At 28.9% G+C, this 20,521-nt stretch overlaps 2 protein-coding genes across 4 annotated transcripts in view; both read right to left on the bottom strand.

The window, feature by feature from the left end:
• The window catches only part of LOC112637196 (alpha-tocopherol transfer protein-like), a 59,901-nt gene that overhangs the window by 30,349 nt on the left and 9,031 nt on the right, over nt 1-20,521 (bottom strand). The window contains exons 1-3 of one of the 3 annotated variants that reach the window (XM_025406415.1): nt 5,466-5,570; nt 2,647-2,820; nt 1,804-1,969 (exon numbers count right to left, since the gene is read on the bottom strand). The exons of 1 other annotated variant lie outside the window; for it this stretch is intronic. In XM_025406415.1, coding sequence (XP_025262200.1) covers nt 1,804-1,969; nt 2,647-2,773 — 293 coding nt within the window. In that variant the 5' untranslated portion in view covers nt 2,774-2,820; nt 5,466-5,570. Of the gene's footprint in view, nt 1-1,803; nt 1,970-2,646; nt 2,821-5,465; nt 5,571-20,521 lie in introns of those variants that run through there. One more of the 3 variants, XM_025406410.1, reaches the window with a different exon arrangement.
• On the bottom strand, nt 15,715-18,038 carry LOC112637213. Its single transcript, XM_025406433.1, has 5 exons — nt 17,493-18,038; nt 16,815-17,405; nt 16,399-16,703; nt 15,956-16,209; nt 15,715-15,908 (listed from the first exon to the last, which is right to left on the bottom strand). Exons 1-5 carry the CDS (start codon nt 17,736-17,738, stop codon nt 15,715-15,717), a joined length of 1,590 nt encoding a protein of 529 aa, XP_025262218.1. The 5' UTR covers nt 17,739-18,038.

Genomic DNA, 20,521 nt, shown 5'->3' with positions numbered 1-20,521 from the left:
TATATTATATGTATAGTATATACATATAAGAAATTTTTTTCTTAAATACCAAAGAATGTCGAGTTTTTTTACTGCAACTGGTGTACATTTCAATACATGACCGAAAGTCAAATTGGTACAATCGCAAATTATAATTTCGGAATTAACTATATCTTCCTCTATGCGTGTCTCCATTATCATGGAGCAATATCTATAATATTTAAAAAAATAGTATATTTTTATTGATTTTATCTTGATATTTTTTACAAAAATGAATAAAAATTTGTATATTTATATTTTGGTATATGTGTATATGTATGTAGGTATATACGTGTATATATATATATATATATATATATATATATATATATAATAACAATCAATTATCATCCATCAAATCTATTAAATAATATTGTCTATTAAATAATTAAATAATTTGTTGCCCAGTTGCTTCATTTAATAAAAAATATAAAATTATCTAATCTCAAGATGTTGTATAAGAATCCGCACGAAAAAAAAGGCCAACAATTTTTCCTGCATTTCCTTTTTTATCTCATTTTATCGAAGTTATTGATTTTAGCTTTTCCTTTCGATGTGTACTGTTGAGGGTAGTGGAATCGTAGTAGACTAGAGGAAAAAGTAGGGCGTGAAGGTATCTTATTTCTATCTCATTATCGATAATAGCAAGCACAAGAAAAAAGGACTTGCATATTTAACTTAAGCAAAAAGAGAGGGGGGGGGGAGCAAAGAAAGAGAGAGAGGGAAGAGAGAGAGAGAAGATTTTACAGATCGTGCAGAATAAAGCGAAAGATCGATTGTGATTGGATCAGCTGGATAGCGCGACCCTGTGAAATTGAAATCGCTTTACCTAATAATGTTACATAATAATTTCGTCAGTAAATAAAAGCATCGCGTGAATCAATATAAAAAGCTTGTAAAATGTTGCATACAGCTCAATTTCTTTCTTCCTTTCTTCTTCTTTCCATCGTTAATTATTGTTAATTATTGTATTTTTATATCCGTGCGTGTCCTCCCTTTTAATTTATATATCTTTTTATAATATTATATTATATTATCCTAAATATAGCGTTTTTTGAGTGTGATTTTACAACATCTCGTGACTTGCGCATAAATTCTTTCATAGTTATGTACGATCGTGGAAATGCATGATAAGATTCAATAATTCATAAATTAAAAAAAATATAAGAATATATAATATATTCATGCTCGCATTCACGGCAAGAGAAATAGGTGTAAAAAAAGTATTTATATAAAATATTTTTTTATAAAATTAAAAAAATTTCCTGTTGCATTAATATTGTTTGTTTGTTTGTTGTACTGTGCACGTATAATACTGTTTTGTTTCCACATATTATGTATATTACGTTTAACTTGTAGATATACGTACTTCATAGCATCATATACATCCAATACAGAACTGTCGGAATGTAACAACCGTACCATAGTGATTCTATAATTTTCTGGTGTTAATATTGGTAGGGATACAAGTTGTCTAAAAGAAATAAAGAAATATTTGTAACAATATCTCTATGAGTTTTATTTTTTTCTCTTCTTTTTTTTCTTGAATCAAAAATAATCGATCTTAAATGATTGAGCAAAAAATTAACTATGTATAATAATTACGATATATAATTATACGAGAAATAATTATACTTGTGTGTATATCATTATATTATACTATTATATAAAATTGCGATTAATACTTCTAGTGATATAAAATGTTTTTATGATTTAAAAAAATTTTTATATATTAATATATTATGCAAGAATCCGACAACTTCGAAGTGTTATTTAAAGACTTACGCATATGTATTTACTTTAAGCACACAGTCGGCCAATGGGTCACGAGTTGTGAAAACCTCCGGAATTAGATTACGAAGAGTATAATGCAAATCCAAGCGTTTCTTAACTTTTTCTAAATTAAATTTTGCACTGTAAATGTAGAACTTCAATCGTTTTTCAGAGATATCTGTGAAGTATAAAATAATGTTGATTATTACATACGATATGCATAAGATTTCATGAATGAAAGAAATCATAAATAAATATAAACAAATAGGTTGGAATCCTATTATATTTGTCAATATATATTACAAAGATGTAACATATTAATTTTGTGAATTATTAATAATTAAACACGTAGCTATGAGATTTGGAAAAGCAATAAAATAATTCAGTTTGTGGAAATTATGCGCACAAAAGTTATATATGTATACCAGATATAATAAAAATTAATATTTTTTTTATATTACATACAGTAAAATATATATTTGTGACATAAATATAAATGTACATATTAATATTAATTTTAAAATAATTGTCATTTTATATTCTATAATGATCTTGTATGTTGAATTGTTAGTCGGTTATTATTCAGGAGATAGGGGACGATTCATAACATATAATATGTATTTATTATAATAAACTAAGAGAGAAAATATTGTTTCTTAAATATTTAATATTTGATTTCTGATCAACTAATTCTTCGCGCATAATTTCTCCTTTTATATAAATTATGTGTATATATATTTTAATTATATTTTTATCAGTACATTTACGAAATATGCTCTTTAGATTTAAAGATGATATGTAATAAATTGACTAATAAGATCTTACTTTTTTTTCTTTAAATTTAAAAATGCAAACCTTCAGGAAGATGAATTTGCTGCTTCAACCATAGTCGAAGTTTAATCAGTAGCTCTTCTAGAAGTTGTTCGTTTCCTCCAGTGTCTTTTAATAATTCTTTAAATGAAGGCATTTCTAATTTAATCATCTTTATGGTGGTGTTTATTGTCCATCACAAAATTAAAGGGGCGCAATCTAAAATTATTACATATGTTATCCATATGTATAATAATTATGAATATATTATTTTCATCGTTTTCTTTATCGAAATGTTAATATTAATGAAGGTAATTATTTTCAACATATAACTTTAAAAACAATACAATTAATATGAATTAAAAAATTATGTTAAAATTAATATTAATTTACATCCATACATACGCACTGTTTAACTGTTCGTTTTAACTGTTCGTGGCAGTCGCTTCTCGACTGATTATACTTAAAATTATATTAATGAATTTTTTTTCCATTTAATGAGGTAAAACAAAATGAATTAAAAATTGAATTAAAGATATTTTTGCAATTAGAAATACGTGCATCAATTTAATGTATATGTACATATTCATATGTTGAAAAGAGAATAAAATATTTATATTATTTTACAATTATAGATTATTGATAGGTTAATATTAATTATAATGTTGCTATATCTATGTACGAATATATACCTGTGATCCGGGTAGTTTAATCAAAAGGTGGAAGAGAAGACAAAGAATTACTTGACTATATTTGCTCCACACACAAAAGAGTACAAAAAAAATGTAATTTGCAAAAGAAGGAAAGCGGCGAACAAATGCTATGCAAGCAGGCCACTGCCTTGCAAGTACCGAGAATAGTCGATTCAGTGCAATGAGGACTATTAAAATCGAAAAAAGCGAAAACCTATTACTCGTTGTTTCTCGTACAGCGCGGTTTTAGACTGGCGGAAAATTTGAAGTGATGGATACGGCATCGGGTGCGTAGTTTTATACCGTTCTTTGAAAAGATTCTCGAACGATGAAAAATTAGTTTTGAGTTGAATCGAAAAAAACAGAGAATCTTTTCGAAAGTGAGCGGTCGCTCGTGTTCGTTATTTTTCCGAGTCGGCTGAGATTCGAATTCACAGCGAAGCGGTCCGCGCGGTCTCGGAGCGGGCGCTATCTACTACACGCGAAATCTACTGCGCCAATAATTATTCGCGTTAATTGGCGGTCGGATATTTCGTTTGATTTTGAACAATCTATGTTTAATTTAAATGTACTTTAAAAATTGCAAAACTTCTTTATCTAATTCTTTATTCTGATTGGAAGAAGAGTTGCAAAAGAAATTTCATTAATTTTAATTAATGATATAAATAATATAAATAATATAAATTTTAATTAATGAACATTATGGAAAAAGATGCAGAAGACAGGCAAAAGCATCTTATGTTGCTGTGATGTCTGATGAATTGTTTTATTGTTACTTATTGTTATTTTTTTATACTTCCAATTTTTTCTTTTTTTTCTTTTGCTGTCTCGTTTGGCTTCATCTTCCTATCATTTCACTATATACGTACTAGTGCAATTTATTTCCATGTAAAATTACTATCTCGTGCATCGGTTTGGTTATAGTATTGTGTGCAATTATGTAAAAACTATACTAATAGAAATTGCATAGAAAATGTATTTATAATGCCAGAGAAGGGTAACGAATAGATCGATCACGGATAATTTCGGAGAAAAGAAATGAAAAGATAAGAGGAGAAAATTTCACTAAATCATAGAAAGAGATATGATTATAATGAAAAGAATTATGCAAGTTACATAATATGTAATAATATATATTAAACATCGATGAATTTTGCACTTATTGTTAAAATAGAGAGCATCTTAAGATCGTTATGAATATTGTTTGTTAATATTAATTGTTTTATTTTTAAAAATGTGAGTGAATGTGAGTGTTTATCATAAAATATTTGAAAAGTAATAAAATAAATAAATCCATGTTTATGTGTACGCAAGAAATTTAGTTTTAATAAAAATATTTTTTAAATATTAGATATGTTCTGTTTAAAGAAGAAGAGCTTAAACTAAAAGTTTGTATAAAAAAACTGATTAGTACTATAATTGAAGCTCATAATAAATTATTGAACTAATTGTTACAAAGAATAAAACTAAGATAGATATAAAACAGAAAACAATTGTTCGTTTGATAAGTTTTAATTATAATGACTATTTTACTTTTTTCTATTGTTTCTAAATAATTATAAATGAAATTTAAATTTTTAGTTTGTATTCTCTCTGTTTTATTTTTTTTCTATGTCTTGATTTTATCATTTAAAGAAATTTTAAAATATTATTAGAACAGTGTTTAGTCTAATGCACATTCTCATTTTACTTGCAAAATATTTATGCTAAAATGTTTTCTTTATTTAAACATTTCAAATAATTAGTATAAATGAGAATTTGCTTTTCTATTTTTGATATTTGATTTCATATACGGCGGATGAAGGAGAAATTTATTTATTTATGTGATTTAAAAAATTTCAAGATAATTTGTATTATGTTAAATATAATCGAAATTGCTGTTTTTTAAATGTTATTTCTTATTTTATTTTTACTTTAAAGTGTTTTAAATGTACATGTTTTTATTATCATATCTTATTTGATTTTATCAAGTGACATGTCATATCGAATTCTGCGATATTTGATAACAATTTGACCAATTGTAAATGGTCATGTTCTATATTTCGTATGAGTCATAGCTGTTTGTTAGCGGTCTAGATATAATATGTAGAAATCTGTGTTATATATATATTTATATTGTCAAATCAATCAATATCAAATACTTGTTAAAAAATAAAATTATTTATAACATACAGTATTAATATTTATCCAACTAGCACAATAGATGAGTTCCGCGATGACATATTTCTGATATGAAGTGAGCACAGCACAATCGAAAACTACTGTCCTCAGTGCAAATTGCGGAATTTATATTGAACGTACTCTTTATTACGTCTTCTATCTTCTATTAATCGATGATCGTTATGTAAGTGGCAAAAAAACTGACACTAAAAATATCGATTGGAAACAGATTGGAAACACTGTTATAAATATAATGAAAAAAAGTCAGAAATATATAATATTTTTTGTTGAATATATAATATGTTTTTGTCATTTAATGTGAAATTACAGATTATTTTGGAAAAAATATGTATATAAAAAAATAATATATTTAAGGAAATTTTATTTCACTGGTCACTTTTTATTTTTCTTCCTCTTTTTGATCTGCATTGTGAAATTTTCATGTAATTAATTGTTATATGTAACACTTATATTTGCTACTACATTATTTTATAGGGAGACTGAATAAAAATTTTCTGTGATTTCTATTTTAATCAATTTCTTTATATAGACCAATTATTTTTGGTTATTTCTCACGTAACCTCAAAATATTTTTATATACATAAGAACACAACATATTATATGCTATAATTGAAATCGTTTAAATCAATTGCGTTTTCTGATTTGAACCTATCTTAATTTTATTTCTTCTTCCAATTCATTTGTATTTATTGCTATTATTATTTTTCCACAGATCTCTGCATCTCTGTATATAATTTTGATTTATTCTGTAAAAAATTTTTAATTAGAAGTTTCTTGGCAAAGCCGATTAATGTGGTTCAATATAAGATGTAGAGTATTTAATATGATAATAATTTGTAGATAGGAATAAAGTTTTTCTTGGTAAAGTAATTTATAGTCGATAATATTACACTAATGATTACTTATTCAATGTCAGAGAAGAGAAATAATATTTACAATATTCATATTAATCATATTTACAATATTGAAATAATCATATTCATAAAACTTGTAGAACTTGTTGCAACTAGAAAAAATTGCATAATTAACCTTTTGTAAGCGATTTCATCTTATCGATTTCGAAATGTCATGTTTAACTTTGCTCCATCTGAAACATCTAATTATGAATAAGTAAGAATGTTTTATATACGCTGTATGACATTAAAAAACAATATTATATTAAATAATATATATTTAATATTATATTTTTAAATCTACCATATATATTTATAAAAAATTGTTGCATTTTATTATATAAAAAAGTATATATATATGTATATATATATATATATATATATATATATTTTAAAGGTGTATATATATATATATATACAGTGACCGGCAAAAATAAAAAGCCACCTTAACTATAAAACTGATTTGATGCTAAAAGGTAAAAAAAATTTATTATAAAGTTTTTTATAACTAAAACTGAAAATTTATTAAGTAATTTAATGTTTTTAATTAAAAAGAAATCATTTTTTATTTAATACTGTATTTATTTCTATATAATCATTTATTTAAGAGTGACAAAATAAAAAAGCCAGTTAAGGTAACATAGTATTACGATTTAAAAAAACAACAATATTATTTTAATTAATAATTAATATGATTTCTTTTAGCCTCAATTACTTTTTGCAGTCTTTTTGGTATACTTTCAATTAAATTTTTTAAATGTTGTGGATCCAAATTCTCCCAGGCTAGTTGTAATGCTTCAAAATAAGAATTCTTGTTAGTTACTCCGCTTTTATTAATCCTATTATCCAAAATTGCCCACAGATTTTCGATAGGGTTCAAATCTGGAGATTGCGGAGGCCATTCAAGTTGTTTAATTCGGCAGGAACGAAAAAAAGCTTGACTTTTCTTTGCTGTGTGTTTCGGGTCATTATCTTGTTGGAAAATAAAATTATCTTCTAGTCCGAGTTTCAACAAACACTCCTCCAAATTTTCATTTATTATATCAATGTAGACATCTGCTGTCATAATTCCGTTAATTTTGACAAGATTTCCCACTCCTGCCCATGAGAAACATCCCCAGACTAAAATATTTCCTCCGCCATACTTTACAGTTTTCTGAATATGACGATCTTGAAGCTCTTCGCCGTGTTTTCTCCAGACTCTAATCCGCTTCTTTTGTCCAAATAACTCGAATTTGCTTTCATCTGTCCATAAAATATTTTTCCAGAAGTCCAATGACATATTTGCATACTTCCGAGCAAATTGCAAACGTTTTTTCTTATTGGTGACGCTAAAGAAAGGTCGTTTACGTGCAAACCGGCTGTGTAAATTTGCTTCATTGAGTCTTCGACGTACAGTGCGGTCAGAAACAGTAAGATAAATGTTTTCCTGAATTTCTCTAACAGTAATCTTTGGATTTTTCTTAACTTCACGGATTATTTTCATATCCTCCCGCTTGGATGTTGCTCGTTTTCGACCTCTTCCGATTCTATCTGCCACCGATCCAGTTGATTGAAATTTTCTTCTGATCTGTTCTACTGCTCCTCTACTTACTTCATAATTTTTGGCTATATTCCGTTGGGAAAGACCTTTTTGAATATCTCGCACAATTAAGTTTCGAACTTGTGTGGAAATTGATCTTCCTCCCATTTTTGACCGCGAATTTTTTGTAATAATCGAGATAAGCCAATGTTGCAAAAATGATTAACAACAACGAGAAGTGAGCGCAATAACACGAACATGTTGACATGACAACCAAACAAAATATTGTATATATTAAATCGAACAAATCTGAATGGCTTTTTTATTTTGTCAATATAATAAACAGCAATATTTAAGAAATATAAATAAAACTGAAAAGTAAAAAATAATTTATGTAATTGTAACATAAAATTTTAAAATAAATAATAAATACTTCTTCTTTCATCAATGAAAATTTCATCGTTTTAATATTTTTACTCTTTCATTAAGCAAAACAGTATAACTAGGAAAGTGGCTTTTTATTTTTGCCGGTCACTGTATATATATATATATATATTTTTTTTTGTCATTGTTGAAATACACCGTGACACATATGAACAGAAGCTTACCTTGTAGCAGCTGATGTAAAATGTACGATATTTGGTATGGTAGGCTTGCTAGAGAAAAATATATTGCTGAATATCGCAGATGTTACATCAGCTACTACGAGATAAGCTTGTGTACTTATGTGTCGCAGTGCATTCTGACAATGACTTTACCGATGTCAAGAAACACGGTAGTGTCTTGTGCTAAGTCCCGCATAAGCAACAAGCGTACAAAGTTGTTAACAAGTAAAATATTTATTTCTCGAGATTATCTTACCTTAATACTTTTATGTACAAAATAATGAGAGGAATCAATTGATGTAAAGAAAAAATATAATTGTTTTTAATAAAAAAAATATGTAATTTGCAATTAATAATTACATATTTTTTTTTTAAACAACTATGTGTTTGCAAAGAGTAACAAATAAGATTAAAAATATACTTTCCAATTTAATTTCTGATCTAAATACAAGAATTTCAGATATTAAGTTACTCGGGCGAGTATTTTGCATGGTTTCAGCGTTGCGAGGAATTGATCAAAGAGCTCGAAGAACGCAGTCGTGTCAAGCGTCCGCGACTCTCGATCGGAAATAGACAATCTCTGGTAGCTAAAATCGCGCGATTCGAAGGTGAAAAAATTCGATTGCAGAGATTTATTCCCAGTGGTGGTGATTACAGCGATGACAATAACGCGGAAAGACTCGTTTGGCGAGAGATCGATACCGCGATCGATAGCCGTATTCTGACCGGTGCTGTGAGTAACGCAAACCATATCGAACCTCGTCAATATCTCGAGGATGCCGAAGACATTGTGCTCGAGCAAATCCAAGATGTAATAAAAAGATACAACAGTGTAAAAGTAAATACAGTGTTTAACGGTGAATTTGTGTCGGGTGATAAGCGTACAAATAAAAGTATAAATACGAAAAACTGTGAACTCTTTCGCACATCCGATTTACGCGAGTAGTACGAGCGCCGCGTTATCGAGCCCAGTCTAGCGGGAAATCGCAGTGCGATAGGGGGCGTTGTAGGTTGCGTTCCAAAATTCATGGCACGCTACGGCAGTGCTGTGAGAGAACAATGACGTCATTGATTTTGTCGTCACTTCCTGCTACAGCTACTGCGGCTGGAAAGGTGAGGCAGTTACAATATTTAAGATGGCGGAGACCATGACGTGCCATGGAGAAGTTCACTCTCATCGACGCAGAAAATAACAAAGAATATAAAATTTTAATATCGAAAATTTTAATTACAGATGCTGCAAGAGCAAGAAATGGCAAATTTACAACTTTTGTAATATATGCATTCATTTTACAAATATTTCGGAATAGAAATTAATACATAACCTATTTGCTTATAGTTAGAGTTAATTTATCTATTATTCTTGAATGCCCAAATAGTGACATTTTCATTATTTATTATAATATACATATTATATTATTATTTACTATAACATTCATATTATACTATTTTATTTTTTAATTTTTCAGATAATGAATTTGCTTATTCATTATTGCGTCAAGCAAAAATATAAAGACACGCATATGGAATTGCAAAATGTCATACAAACAGATAATCAACAGATATCAAACAAACAAATTATTTTAATGTTTAATTTATTAATTTAACTATTTAAAATTGTCCATAAGAAATGGACAATTTGAAATAGTCAAATTAATAAATTATATATTTTATAGAAGATACATTTACAGATGCAAGATATGATGAAGTGAGGCATGATAAAACAGAGGTGCAACGCAAATCTCATGAAACTGCAAACTGCAGTACTGAAATCGATACAAAAGGTACAAATTAAAAAAATAATTTTCAAACGAAAGAACATATATTATATTTATTATATATATTATATTTTATCTGTTTAACATTATATTCTATATCTGTTTAATATTTTATATTCTATTTTTATTTGTTTACAACATATATGGACACGAGCCGAAAATAGTCTTCTACTATCTAGCCATGTAATAAATGTGTTAAGATGTGAATATAATGCATTCACAACTTTCTGAACACATATCCAAGCTGTTGCTTTTCCTACATCGAATCGATTAGCAACGCACCTAAAATTAATAGAATAGAATTAATAAGTAAATATTAAATATTATGTATTTATTACATCTTGTTATATACTTTATTAAATATATAATGTCTTTAAAACATCTTATGTCCCGATTTTGGTCATTGGTACTATCTTTTTATCCAAAATTAAACTTACCTGTATGAATTAGGAATTGCCATCATTCATATTTCTAACAATATTGTTTTTTCTGAATTGATAGTATGTCTACCTCGTCCTTCGGATTGTTTTATTAATTGTGGACTTAATAGTTCCAACAAAAATATAAACGTTGATCGACTAAGACAGAAAAACACATTAAAATAAATTAAAACAACATGGAACTTTTATATAAAATTATAAATTATAAATTATATTTCTTCACAAAAAGATTGATTAAATATTAATTAAATAATCAATAATAATTTATCAAATAAATTACTTATCGAAAATGACTTTTAAAATCACTATCTGTACATTGTCAAACTACGATATAATTATTGCAACGTACTTTAGGTACGTTGGAACGTTCGAAATAATTTTTTATTAAATTTATAACTTCTTCCAAATCAGATTCATCGCTTGAGTCTTCATCTGATTCTTCAAATATTAAATTTAAATACATTCCAATCAAAAATTGTTGTCGCCTGTCCATATTTCTAAGTTAAATAGATTACTCAATTGCTAGTACTGCCAGCACTGAAGTAGCGTTCCGTTTTGAACATCGTATTCATACTTATAGCCATGGACGTAAGAAATACTGGACAGAGTATATTGCTGCGGGAATGAAGCTCAAAGGGTGAGGGGAAAGAAATGTCTACTGCAATGGAATATGAGGCATGTAAGATGGCGACGGATATTAATTTCACGGAGTGTGATATTTTTGAATTTCTTAATATTCAAAAATGATTCGGAATAACACAGCGATTTCAGATGATAGATGATTTCACGGAATCTCTCATATTTTATTCGATTTACGTCCGTGCGACGTGAAAATAGACACTAAATCTGATACATCTAAGATGGCCGCGACAATAAACCCCTTACCCTTCAGATTTCACTCCCCTCGTCTAAAAGAGTACTTTATGCTTTGTCCAGTATTTCTTACGTCCATGCTTACAGCACGCTTTCATAAAATGGAACGCTGTTGATAGCATGCTTTATGACGTAACGATTACAGCGCTGGCAGTGAATTTTAGAACACAGCCGTGGAACGATTGTGGTGGAGAGTGACACGCGGAAGAGAGTCGCAGCATGGGAGTCGAACAGTGTAGTCATGGTCAAGTGATAAACCTTGTGATAAGATTAAACGAGTATATTAGACTCAGTGTCCCAATTATTAAGAAACCTTAATTGGAAAATTCCCTTCTCTGAAGCCCTCCTATCCTGACACCACCATCTAAGATATTCCTTCGTATAACCTATACCAGGTATCTTACAGTACAAAGGAAGAGAAGTGACATATTAAAAGTTATTATCAAGCGGCACAGTAGCGTCGCGACGCCAAGTACATTTATTAATATTATATAAAAATATAGATTTGTGACACTTAACGACAACTAAGTGGACTGTGATTCAACAATTAAAAGGTAAATATTGCGAAAAATATGTCTCATTTTAGATGATTAGATGTTTAGATGTTTAGATGATTAGATGTTTAGATTAGACATATTATATTAATAAAAAGAATAAACAGTTATTATTTTGTGGAATATAATTGTGTAATTTATAATTGTGTGTGTGTGCGTGTGCGTGTGCGTGTGCGTGTGCGTGTGCGTGTGCGTGTGCGTGGGCGCGCGCGCGCGCGCGCGTGTGTGTGTGTGTAAGAATAAGGTTTAGATGTTGCAGGGAAGTAGGAAAAGAGTAACATCATATTTGTAAAACTGGAAATATATTTTAAGTTGTGGGAGGATACATTGTATCTGCTTTGGGAAGTCTCGTATACAACGTTTCGAGTTACATCCACAACATTTTGTATAAATCGATAAAGAAACCAAATTCATTTATTAAAGATGGTTGGTCCTTTGTCCAGAATATTAAGAATACAGTAATTAATGAAGATAACATTATGATTTCGTTGGATGTGATCTCGTTATTTACAAACGTTCCAAAGGAGTTGGTTGAAAATGCCATTAAAAAGCACTGGGACCACATTGCAAAAAATACTAAATTCAACTTATCTCAATTTTTATTTGCAATTGACTTGATTTTAGACTCTACTTGCTTCTCCTTTAACGGACGTTTTTACGAACAGATCTTCGGCACACCTATGGGCTCTCCACTTTCACCTATCTTGGCAGATATGGTGATGGACGATCTAGAGACACAATGTTTAAACTCACTGAATTTCGCTGTCCCCATGTATTATAGATATGTAGACAATGTTTTTACTATTGTACCATGCACAAAAATTGACGACATTTTAACCAGTTTTAATAACTATCACGAACGTTTAAGATTCACATATGAGAAAGAAATTGATTCTTCTATTAGTTTTCTCAATGTTAAAATCATTCGGTTGGGAACAAAACTCATTACTAATTGGTTTAGGAAATCTACGTGGTCCGGTAGATACATCAATTTTTACTCGAATCACCCGTTAAAATATAGGATTAATACTATTTATAATTTAATTGACCACGCCTTTTTATTATCTGACGACTGCTTCAAACAAGAGAATATTAAGTTAGTATACGATACGTTACTTAATAATTGTTTTCCTGAACACATCATTCATAGACACATCCGAAAAAGAATCAATTTTTTAAACAACCGTGACCGTAACGATACTGTTGACGTCAACTCTACTGATCCAGACAAAACTCATTTTATCTCTGTACCATACGTAGAGAATACTAGTCAAGATCTCTACCGTCTTCTACGAAACAGTGGTTTCAACGTCATCTACAAAGTAACAAAAAAACTAAATAACTTAATTAGATGTGGCAAAGACAGCTTACACAACAATGACAAGACAAGTGTTGTATATAAATTATATTGTAATGATTGCAATCTGTCATATATTGGGCAAACAAAAAGACATTTGCGGACCCGAGTGAAGGAACATTGTAACAATATAAAGCTACATGAGTCTAATCACTCCGTTATTAGCAAACACAGATTGGAATCCGGACACGATTTTGATTGGTCGAAACCGAATATCTTGCATAATGAAAAGTATGTTAGCAAAAGAGAGATAGCTGAGATGTTCTTTATCAAGAGATTTAAAAATCTAATCAACCTACAGAAAGACACAGATAGTTTAAATAATATTTACGACAAAATTATAAAGGTCACTTAATATCGTTGTTCCTCTGGTTATGTTTAGTTTCTTGACGAAGTCTCACACGAACGCATCAGCTTCTCTCTAATTTTGAATTTAGTTAGATAACGTTTTTTTTGTATTACGTGATTGCGTTGTTTTTATTGGTTTGCTAGTGATGCTTGCCTTCTGATTATTATTACATCGGTAAATATCTTTTCACACTCCAATTCGTCGTGCTTTGCTATGTATTCAAACCGTTAATTTATTTATTTATAAATCTTTTTTAGTGTACACTTGATAAGGACCACAACCATATGGTCGAAACGTCGTATTATAATAAACTCAATTTTTGGCTAGTTTAGTCGACTACAATTTTTTCAATGATCCAGAAATAGAAAAATTTATTAATAATAATAATATAATAATAATAATTACCATAAAAGTTTAATACAAGTTTGTTGCGTATCGTAATAAATATTATTTTATAAGGCAGCATCAACATATATAGTACATCCTCCCACAACTTAAAATATATTTCCAATTTTACAAATATGATGTTACCCTTTTCCTACTTCCATGCAACATATAAACCTTATTCTTCCAAATAATCTATTCATACAAGTTATGATTACGCAGAAAAAGATTATTTATGTATACATAATTATATATAAGTATGTATATCTATAACTTTATAGTTCTATAGTACATAATTATTGTATACACACACACACACACACACACACACACACACACACACACACATGTATGTGTGTGTAGAAATTTACTGTGCAACCATAATTATATTTTACTGTGTAACCATAATTATAGTTACAACAATAATTATAGACATTTATTACATTTGCCTGCATAGACACAAATATAGTTACGCAGAAATATTCCCTACATGTATAATGATAATTATATATATATATGGGTAATTCTTTTACAAACCGAACACCATTCTGACTGACACATTTTTTATTTGGCTGAAACTTTTTTTACGGGTTCTATGTCGAAAAAAAAATGATACGTGTTCAAGGAATTTTTTTTTTTTTTTTTTTTTTTTTTTTTTTAAATAGAGGAGGTTGAAAGTTTGAGATTTTCGTGATTTTTGCCTTGGAGACTCATTTTCAAAAATTCATAACTCCGGTTCTTTTTAAGCTAGAGAAAACTTTTTTTTTTCATTTTGAAGATAAAAGAGTGAATTTTGAAAAAATTAAATGAATAAGTGAATTAAGAAAAAAATAGTTTCAAAAAAATTTATAAAAAATTTCATATTGTTATAAACAATTGAAATGTTTAAATCAATTTTTAACCATGGCCCCCAAATTTTAACAATTTCTTAATACAACCATCGTATTCTACGTCAAATTTTCTATAAAAAACATGTATTTTATTAATGGAGAAATTATGTTTACTGGTAGAGATAAATTAATTTATCTAGCGCGGCACGTCGTATCAGCGCATAGGTACCTCTGCACGTCTCATTTTCTAACTCCACATCGTTTTTCTCAGTAACGTTAATGATTATTCAACATTTTCCATTTTGTCAATCGAGTAATAATTATTATTAGCAAACAATACTTTATTAATAATTGAACAAAATAATAACGTGTTAGCATATGAAAAAACATATTTATTTCTATTTTTAAACATTACTCTTATTCATTAATGCCTAATATGTACCTTATTTTTAAATGTACAATGCTATCTTAATATAAACATCTGAATGTTTATTTAAAGATTTTTACAATTGTTTTTTTATCATCTAATGAAAATTTTTTAGCTTCTAGTATCTGAAGAGAGATTGGAATCATGCAATGAAACTGTAAAGTGCCTTTTATCGTTAGAACTTTTTGAAAACGTGCTGACAACATTTGTTCTTCTTTTTCATACTCATCATTTGTCGAACGTTATATTATGCAAAGCTTCTGTTGCCCAAGTGAATAATTCTTGGGGTGTTCGAATAGGATTATTTATCCTTTGAAGACTAGCTCTAGCAGCAAGTCGTTTTAACGTTCCACCTATTCCATCACATGGTCCCTTGCTATGGGACGTTGGGAAAAAATGCCATTCGGCTGCTATTCCAAAATCTTGTAAATGATGAGTAATGTTTATAAAATTTTTCTTGTTTTTATACTTGCACCGTCCGAAAAATATATTATTTTATCAACACCTTTCAAATTCGTTTTTATAATTTCAGCTAGTTGTTTTTGAAAGAGATGAACAGCAATAGTGTTATGATGTAAGCATTCAGAAATGGAAACGAAACTTTTGACTTTTACTTCACCTTCATTATCTTTATAATAAATTGAGAATGGATGTATAGTTGCTTGATCATTATTCCAGTGCACACCTTGTACAGAATTTTGTAATACAAATGCATAATTTTCACTAAAATCACATATAACAATGCATTCATTTTTCATTATATTTTTTTTCTTATAGTTCAAGAATTCCATTTGTTTTTTAACTAAAAAAGAATGTAGCAGTAATTTTTTCAAGCCATTACTTAAAAGTTGTAAAAATTCATCTACAGTAGATATTAAAGTTTGTAGTGAAGTTCTGTCTATTGTCACCCACTGTTTGTACTTAACATTTTCGATGAGTTTGTCATTGAAAGTTTGTTGTAATTCTTCAATAATATTTTCTACACCAGGGCACTTATCACATAATCCCAAAAAACAATTAGTAGATTGAACATCACACATCATACGATCCAAACAATCATGATAATTAGTAATTGGTCTTTTGGAGTCAGCTGTGATACATTTCAAATTCGCCCCATCTATCAAGAGTTTAATATTTTCGTGTATCGGACACACACACACCGAATGAGTGCCACTGGCTCCTGCCAGCACACAGTGTTTTGGTCGCATACTGCTAAACTTTGAAAAACTACACTTCATTTCTGGATAATCTTTTTTAAATAGTTCATACAATTCTTTCAAATTATTTAAAATCAGGCGTTTTTGCATCTGTATTTTGTATCCATCCACTATCACGGAGACGAAATCTTTTTTCCCGGGCATAATTTGTGTGTGTTCATCAGACTGATAGAAGTTCATTATGCTATTTGTAACATCTGCTCCTAAAGATGGATGGCTTTTGGGATTTGGATCGCCTAATATTCCTTTATCTTTAGCAATATTTTTTGCAATAGTTATCATATGGCGAGTAGCTGTGGGAAAGTGCACCTGGATTTTCTGATAAAACCAGTGTCTGAAAATAGTCAAAATTTTAACTTTATGAGATCGGTCTGTACTGGTATTGAAACTTTCTTGTAAGGTTCTTAAAATTGTGACATCATCATCATCATCTTCACCAACATCATCTGGACCATCGTCGTTTGCATGAAAAACTTTTTTCTTAATCGCCTCCGTAATTTTTTTAATTTTTTCCTCGGAATAACGTTTTTGAGTTAATTTGCGTTTTTTAATAGGTGATGCTCCCAAGAAACGTAATCCTTCATTTAAACGATCAACTCTGTCATTCAAAAACTTTTCGTTTCCACCTGAAAATCCCGAGGTTCCTTCACTACTCGATTTTACATCAGATTCTTCATTAGATGGTTCTTTTTCATGTTCTTGCTGTAAAGAATAAAAAATTTATATGAGCATCGAAAATTGATTAAAAAGTAAATAGACTCGATAGACTTCATGTCGTATAATTAATACCATTTCAATTGCATCTGTATCTTTATTTTCGTTTATACTTTTTGAGATGCGCAGACGACAGGAATCGCAAATTGTTTGTTTTAATGCCTCAGCAGTTATTGGTACATTAAGTTGACGTAGTTGATCTTTGGTAACTTTTCGCAATCGCAGCGCTTTACTTGAGTGACCACTCAAATCAAAAGGATTGAAACATCTGTCGGTGCGAACGTTTGTGCCTATTATTTTTTTTGCCACTCTTTTAGGCATCGTGTTGGTATTCAACGTTTTCCAATTATTCGTGTGTATGCGCGCGCGCGCGCGTGTGTGTGTGGTCAGTCAAAACAATCGAGATGACTCGTCAGTGCCTTGCTAACAGCGCCATTTTAGGGTCTATTTCTTAATTATATTGCCTGTTCCCTAAAATACTGAGATACATTATGCTATAAATATTAACTGATTAGTGTTAAAAAAAATTAATGCTAATTATCTACGTAGTTTGTTAACAGTTGAACTATTACATTTTCCTCACCTGTCTTTCGCATGATCTGTCTGCACACTTCAAAGATAGTTTCGTAACCTATAGATTTAGACACGTAAGTCCAGACGAGCCAACAAATCCCAAGAGAGTTACAAAAGTTTTCAACTACCAGACAGAGATCAGAAAAACACTCGCGCGGGTAGTAAAATTATATATATATATATATATATATATATATATATTATATATATATATATATATATAAATAGCTGCAATGCTGAACAATGTGCTAATGAAATTAGCAGCGCTAAGTTTTTTAACTAAAATTTTTTTATATGTATTAATTTTTAATTTTTATATAAATTTTTATTTTTTATTTATTAATTTCTAATTTTTAATTTTTTTAATAATTTTGTATTTTGTATTTTGTATTATCATTTTCTATTTTTTTTTAATTAAACTTTTCAGGATATATGCATATGATTATTGCAATGTATGTGATTGTTCATATTTTCAATTTGATTTTTTATAATAGATATATTACAATTTATTTAATATCATTTTTCTTTTAATATTGAAAATAAAAAAGAAATATGTCTATTTTATAGTAAAAATTTTTATTCAGTTGGCGCAACTTTTTAATATTATTTGTAGGAAATTAAAACAATTATTTTGTACAATTTTTTTTAGTACTAAATGACACAAATTTTTTCAATTACTATCTTAACAAATAACTGTTTTAATTCGATTGACAATGAGCAATGTGTGAAATTCTCAAGAATTATCTCGATCACTTCCTGCGCAGTGACGAGCAGAAAGCGGAATCGTTTCCGTGTGCATGCTCATCAGTCTACTAGGGACAACGTGTTGAGGCATATAGGAAAGCGAGGAAACTTCGCTACAGCGAATTTCCATTTAGAGAGATTTTGCGATACCTGCAGAGTTGGTGTAAGTCTTCACGGATTGGTGCAAGATAAGGACAACTTCTATCCCTTTCTTTTGCTAGAAATTGAAAATAAGTACGTACAGAGTGATAATCCGACTCTTCAGCCATTCGTAGCAGCCTTTGTTCTTTTGTAAACGAGATAATGCTTTGCAGAGACACAATGACTATTGATTTCCAGCTATTAATTCTGTAGCAAAACAGTATTTATTTCTTAAAGTTATAATTTGAAAAAGTCTTTATTTTACAATGATATATAGAATAATATGTATATAATACAGTAAGTGTTGTTTACTGTATATGTGATTTTCGTTGCATATTTATGTAGCATTAAAAAAATGTTATGTATGAGTATTTTGTGAAATTTTGATTTTTTTTTAGGAAATATAAATTTATTTTAATGAATATCAAAATATATAAGAGATTCAAATTAATTATCCATTTCATAACAGCTGCTTTAAATATATAAATGTATTATAAATGTATTATATTACAAATAAAAGATGATTTATTTATATACATAATTATCGCATATATGAATTAATTTTAAAGTAATATTGTTATTGTTATTAATATTATTATTAATATTGTACATTTATTAATATTGTATAATTTACTGTTTACTTTTTTAATATTCTGTAAGAAATGATATTATAAGTTTTATACGTTTATGCGCGACTTTACAAGCAGCAACAAATTGATAGTATCATATATTAATAAAAGCTGATATATATGTGAAAATTGCGACTTCAGCATGGTACATATTCTTCGAAAGGTTTCAACGGGCCAAGGGTGAATTGCAAAGAGCGGTCCGAGACCATTTATTATCCCCATTATCGTGCTTCTGGCCTCACTGTCTACTCCCTCAGGACTTGAACATATCTATAACATACAATCCCCTTTCACTCGACAATGCTGCCCTTGTCTCACATTTGAAATATAATCGACAGCATCGATAGTTTTAGAATTATGTGTTCAATCGTGTTTTATCGAGCGTTTGTCTGTTTCGCAATCACGACAACTGATAGTAAAATAATTTATAATTACAAGATTCAATATTTAACTGTTAAAAATAACATGTAAGGGGATTATTTTATTTTATAGCTAAATGATGCTTTTCAAACATGGGTTTTTAAAGAAGAAGAAGAAGAGTTTCTTTAAGAGAAAAAAAAGATGTATAATAATTATTAAAAATATTGCAATAACAATTTGTATATCATATAAGATTACAATGATTACACACACACACACACACACCCACACACACACACACACACACACACACACACACACGCACGCACGCACGCACGCACGCACACACACACACACACACACATAATAGTAATAATAACTTTAAATATAATTGCTGCTAAAAATATAATTATCATAAATATATATAAATTATATAAATATATTTTTAGTGGCAATTATATTTAAAGTTATTATTACTATGCACAAGGTTATTATTATCAATGTATAGTAGTAATAATTTTGAAAATAGGAAACTCAACTATAATTTTTTTTATTATGCAATTATTGTCTTTTTTCAGTGCATTTTTTTGTGTAATTTGTCATATACTTATCATTTATTATGATAATGCCTAAATAATCTCCTACTGGTATGCTATA

The sequence above is a fragment of the Camponotus floridanus genome, unplaced genomic scaffold, assembly GCF_003227725.1.
Source record: "Camponotus floridanus strain SB8 unplaced genomic scaffold, Cflo_v7.5 scaffold142, whole genome shotgun sequence".
Taxonomy (NCBI): domain Eukaryota; kingdom Metazoa; phylum Arthropoda; class Insecta; order Hymenoptera; family Formicidae; genus Camponotus; species Camponotus floridanus.
Note: the sequence above shows the minus strand (reverse complement) of the source record. Positions and strands in the feature narration are given on the sequence as shown.